Source organism: Thalia democratica, chromosome 2, assembly GCF_965202585.1.
Source record: "Thalia democratica chromosome 2, ktThaDemo2.hap1.1, whole genome shotgun sequence".
Classification (NCBI taxonomy): domain Eukaryota; kingdom Metazoa; phylum Chordata; class Thaliacea; order Salpida; family Salpidae; genus Thalia; species Thalia democratica.
Genome location: NC_139166.1, coordinates 22888706 through 22894133, shown reverse-complemented (window position 1 = coordinate 22894133; position 5428 = coordinate 22888706). Strand labels below are relative to the sequence as shown.

At 40.0% G+C, this 5428-nt stretch overlaps 1 protein-coding gene across 1 annotated transcript; it reads right to left on the bottom strand.

Annotated features, from left to right (window-relative positions):
* Positions 1-3604, bottom strand: LOC145849902 (uncharacterized). Its single transcript, XM_082955005.1, has 3 exons — positions 2583-3604; positions 1271-1516; positions 1-993 (listed from the first exon to the last, which is right to left on the bottom strand). Exons 1-3 carry the CDS (start codon positions 2818-2820, stop codon positions 440-442), a joined length of 1038 nt encoding a protein of 345 aa, XP_082811131.1. The 5' UTR covers positions 2821-3604; the 3' UTR covers positions 1-439.
* Positions 3605-5428: the final 1824 nt, after the last annotated feature.

The following is a 5428-nucleotide window of genomic DNA, read 5'->3' as shown; positions in this document are numbered from 1 at the left end:
ATTTTCGTTTTTTTTCATACGATACAAAACAATCAAATTGCACTTAATGTAAAGGAATGTTATCGGACTATGTATTCATTGGCTGAATACATTTTGATAAAGCAAAAAATTTCAAAGTCAAAGTATAAACTGTTTTAACATTTATCGTTTTTGTCTCAAAATATTACTGATTTTTTTTTTTTCATTTTGATATAAAATCGTTTTTAAAGTACAATATATCCTTTTTAGATAAGATCGTCACAGACGTGTTCGATGTAAGAAATAAGCTTAAAAAACGAACAGAGTTTACAACACGAACATGATTTGTTTTGTGTACTTTTAAAAAAATAAAAAATAAAGAAAAAGAAAAAGTCACGACATCTACCAAAGTTACGACATCTGACGCGACCCAAAAAAAAGTTAAAAATTGCCTAAAAAAATTCGGGGATTTTTTTTTCCTTCAGTCCAACGCAACGCTCTTCTCCTTGCTCTGCAGAAGGTACTGCCACGGTATCGTGTTCTGGTGCGCGTACGAGTAGGACCCCGTCACCTGGGTGACCTGCGTCGACCTGGGGCTGCTCGTCGTCAGGGAGGCGCAGTTGTGCGTCACCGATCCGCCGTAGCTGGTCGCCGTGGTGACGGGGGGTTGGGCGAAGGTCGGGAAGTCGGGGAATCCCAGCCGCTTCTCGATCTCGCTGATTTCCTCCAGCGACTTGTGGGGCGGGTCCTCCGCGGCGTCGTTTTTGCCGATGATGCTCAGCACCGTGAACTTCTTGCATTCTTGGGTCGTCTTGGGCTTTTTACACGGCGTTGGGTCGTTAGCAACCTGGGGCGAAAGCGGCCTCTTTTTTGGCTTTGGGTCGGCGGGCTCGAGCGAGATGACGTCGATGTACTCTTCCTCTTCCTCTTCCTTTGTGACGTCACAGTTCTCGTCGCTGACCACCACCTCCTCGCACTCGACGTACTGCGGCGCCTCCGACTCCTCCACAAGCTGCATTTCACCGCTTGCTTGGCCTGAAAATTGATTATAAAATTTAAAACAAGTAAGCACAAGTTGTTACAAGTAAAACCAAACTGGACTTAGTTCTAAGATGCGCGCTCAAATTAAAAATAAATTGCTTTGTATGAAGATCACAAATTCTATCTATTTGTATTATTTTTTCTTAACATTTCTTTAAGTTTTAACATTCAATTCCTTAATCTGCTAAAACACATTTAAGCTGCAATAAACTGATTGCGTAACTAACTAAAACTTCGATACTTAAAAAACGTTCGTACAAACAAAACCAACCGAGGTGGGGGTAGGGTTCGCTGCTCATGATCTGGTGGGTGTTGACGGAGCAGCACACGGGGCTGGTGTACTGGCAGTAGGTGCTCGTGTGCTGGTCGCTGTTCGACACCACCGACTGCAAGACGGTGGCAGACGGCGACGATCCTTCCTGCTGCGGCACCGTGTTGTCCTTCGAGTTGGGGGAAGCCCCGTTTGACAGGTGCATGTTCACGTACTTTTGTGTTTGGTTGGTGGCCGGCTGGAGTTCTGTGAGAAAAGGTTTATTTTTATTTTTTCGTTGCCATTGTTTGGTTACAAAGAAGTGATGAATGTAAACCGCCGCCTACTCGGTTGCTCGCATTGTTCCTGCATCACGAGTTTTCGAAGTAGCGGAAGCGGGCCACCGTGTGAGTCATTCAATACACACTATTCAAAGCTCAAAGCTGTGAAATTAAACTTGAGCCGTTTCAACTAAAATTCAGCGCGAATTTCAAAAAAAAAAAACTTGGCTTTGGGGCGTGATTGACACGGAAAGAATGGCAAAAATTTCGATACTCCCACACGTGCTGTTTCGAAACGAAACTGAAATTGGAGCCGATCTGCACGCATGATCGTCCCGAGGGGGCTGCAAATCAAGCGTCGCGGAAAAGCCCGTCGACCGTGCTAAAGTTTAAAGCTGAAATAAAAAAGAAAAAGCTCTTCTCACCACTAAAATCGCTGGCATCAGCGCCTTTTGCTTCCTTTTTATCCTCAGTCAGCTTTCAAAAAAACCGCAACACAAAACGACGACGTTAAAATCCCCTCCCCCCACCTCAGATGCGCCGCTGCCCTTTAAAGCTCATTATGACGTATGAATGACTAACAAAAATCTCACTGCATTGTTTTGCAACGGTGCAGCGCTCGACTCAAAAAAAGTTTGTTTATCCTTTCAAACTTGCCGTCGAAATTGATTATTTTCTAATGCTTCTCTTTTGGCCGTGAGTCAATTGGCACTGGTTCTAATGATAGTTTGATTGTAAAAAGTTATTTTGCTGCAACGATAATGACATAACGAGGCTGAAAGCCCGAGAATCACATTTTTCGTTTTTGTTTAGTTTGCGTAACCGCTTAAAGTTGTGTGTTTTTATTTTTAATTACGGCTTTTGGCGCGTACTAGAGCGATGAGCTGGTTATTGTATGACTCACTGCAGCTTCCTGTAGTTTTTTACACTTTTCAAAACAAACTCTGTGTGCGCGAAAAACTCACACGTATTTTAACTAAAAAAGCGATAAGATTTATCCTTGTTCTTCTACGTACTCAAGAAAAAAGACTACCGTGTTATACGCAACTCACCAGTGAATGTCCCTTCTTTTTCGTAGTCGTCCCCGTTCATTTTTTCCAGGAAGTCGTAGATGGGGGCGTCTTCTTCGGTGTAGTTTTCCAGCTTGCTCCTGGCGTAGCTTAGCAACACCACTTTTCGCAGGTCTGTCTTGCCCCCCTTGCTCCGGTTGCCGCTGCTGGTGCAAGCTTTGTCGTACTTCTCAACCGTCAGGTTGTACAGTCTGTCTAGTGCTAATGTGCTCACTGGCATCTTCGGGTTTGGTTTATTTTTTATTTGTCTAGTATCTAAAGTAAAAATTTTTGCGTCTATTTTCTTAATTAAAAATAATTTTTACTATATAAAAATTCATCCGTTTTAATAACTTTTTACTTCACAGGTCAAACCAAACAACTCCAATGCAAAAGTTTTTGTTTCAGCGCTGCAGCTTAAACAGCTGAACGCAAAAGTACAAAAAAAATCTTGTAACAGCGCACTTGTTAGTGCAAGCTGCCGCTCGAACAAATGAATTATCTGATCGCGATTTCGATATGAAGTTTCCAAGTACTTTTTCTCTCTTTCAGCGCTGCACTTTTTCTTCCACTTTGGGCTACAAACCTCTCAGCCTCTCTCGCCTAGCGTTTCGAGTTGTATTTCGCTTGAACACGTCAGTTAGCAGCAGCTCACTACACACGCGGCAGCTGCCTTCTACTCTCTTCCGTTCTCCCTTTCAGCGCAAACGGCAAAGTTTCCCTTTTCCCACAGTGAGCTGCTGTACAGCTTCGGCTGTTGGCCGCTCTTTTTTTTCTCTTCCGTTCATCGGCTTCTGCTTGGCAGCAGTTTCAGCCCGCGCGCATTTTAACGATGGCTCTTTTTCTTTGTTTTCAGTTCGACTTGCTGTACACAAAGCCCGGCGTAAATTATTCAACTTAACGGCTTTCTGTCCTTTTTGTAAAACACACAAAAGTGCACACACAGGAAAAGAATTTGAATAATACATTCGCATGTTAACAGTGTAATGACTTTGAAAAAGGCTAAAAAAAGACACTGTATTGTGTGTTAACTTTTTTGTAATTCTTTGTAGATGTTTCAGAATTAATCTACTCATTGTTATCGATCTAAAAAGTTCCGCGTATATGTAAAACTTTCTTTGTATACTTTTGCAGCTTTTTTAGTCGTTAAAATGAATATAAAAATGTACTCGAACAAAACCTTGAAAAACTAATGAAAACAAAGAAAGCTGTCCTTCAAAAATAAAACTCTCTGTAAAAATGTTCTAAACAATAAAAAAACTTCTAATTCTTATAAAAGCTATTTTAAGAAAGCAATTATAAACAAGGTTGAAGCAATTAAAAGGTCGTTGGAAGCTTTTGTAGTTTAAAATTTTTCTCTTTTTAAAAGTTTTATTGCTCTCTTTCATTGTTATTGAAATTTAATTGGGGAAAGCAAGGAAGTTTTTACTATATGTTTACTATAAACAAGTACTTTAACCAAACGTGGTTAATTATTTAGGCTTTACTAAATATCTAATTTCTACCTAAAATTAAATGTTATTTCTAGCACTACAATAGTATTGCTAAAACTAAGCAATTGATAAATTTTAAGCATAAAACTCTTCTTTATATTACATTTAAAACATTTTGGTTGTTTTATTATTTTTAATTTATTCTCTTTAGAGCTTTAGCTTCAAACAAAAAAAAGTTTTACTTGTTTACTTTACCAGAACAAAAAACAAGCTAATCACAATAGATAATACAAAAGTGCCTTTTAATACAATTGCCTGAATTGTATATGCCATGTTTAGTGTCACATAATTAACAAAAGAAAACTATTTCGTTTGTTTTTTTACTAATAAGGTCTTGTTTTAAAGACATATAAAACAAGTTAAGTCATTCATAGATAAAAAAAAATTCAAACGAAAGAAGTTAAGCAAAAACATTATTTTTAAAACGAAAAAAATGCAGTGATGTAACATTAAGTTTATGTTTTGCTTATATAAGCAGTTTTCATGCTATTTTTACTCTGCTGATTGATTTGATTGCATTTAATTTGTTTGCTCAGCAACTTACACAACAGAGCTCACAGCACAAGCGCGCAAAGTTATATCAGTCTTCATAAAAGCGACGGCAGCCGACACTGGTTAACTATTTACTAGCACCAACGGTGACCTTTCTGTAAAAATCAACTCATTTTTGCACGTCTTTGCACCGACTGGCCGTAAGCCACCATCGATCAAACAAATCTGATATCTCGAAGCAGGTGAGCTTTTTGTGGGCAAAAGCACCATGCAAAAGTATTTAAATTGAACTTTAAGTGTGTGCATCGTTGCGTCACTAAAAACGCTCTCGAACAAAGCCGTTAAGCAGCTGAATGAACTCTGCCGTTGTTTTCGCTTCTTATACTTTCTTTGGCTTTCTTTTTTCCGCGAAATCGAACTTTTGTTTTGCTCGGTCCGATTCTTTCGTGCGTGTTTTCCTTCTCGTTTCTTATCTCCATTAAAAAAAACTTTAAAACTTTCTGGCAGCGCCGAGAAGCGTGACGGACCTCGGCCAAGACGGAAAACACAGCTGAAAAATCGACCACGATAATTCGACGTGGATGCAAGCGGGCCGTGACGAGCGAAACAAAAGAAAAGACGACGGCGGTTGCCAGCCAACGCGTCACGGTTGATTGCGCGCGCTCATTCGAAGCCGACGGAGCTTGTAATCCGCAGTTGCTGCTGTTTTGTTCGTTTTGAACGGAATTTTTCATGGATGTTTCGCGATGCTGATAAAAATTAGTTTCGCGGTAGGAAAGCTGGTAAACAACAGGCGGTTTTCAAAGTTTGATGATAAAAAAGTTCCGTGCCGTTTCTCCCTTCGGATTGTGTTTGGCAAGCGTG

Bases quoted from the DNA above. Each gene is read 5' to 3' on its own strand.
- LOC145849902 (XM_082955005.1), bottom strand. From the start codon at position 2,820: ATGCCAGTGAGCACATTAGCACTAGACAGACTGTACAACCTGACGGTT. The intron at 1,517-2,582 runs GTGAGTTGCGTA...CTTTTCTCACAG, and splicing joins AAAAGAAGGGACATTCACTG to AACTCCAGCCGGCCACCAAC. The intron at 994-1,270 runs GTTGGTTTTGTT...ATCAATTTTCAG, and splicing joins CGAACCCTACCCCCACCTCG to GCCAAGCAAGCGGTGAAATG.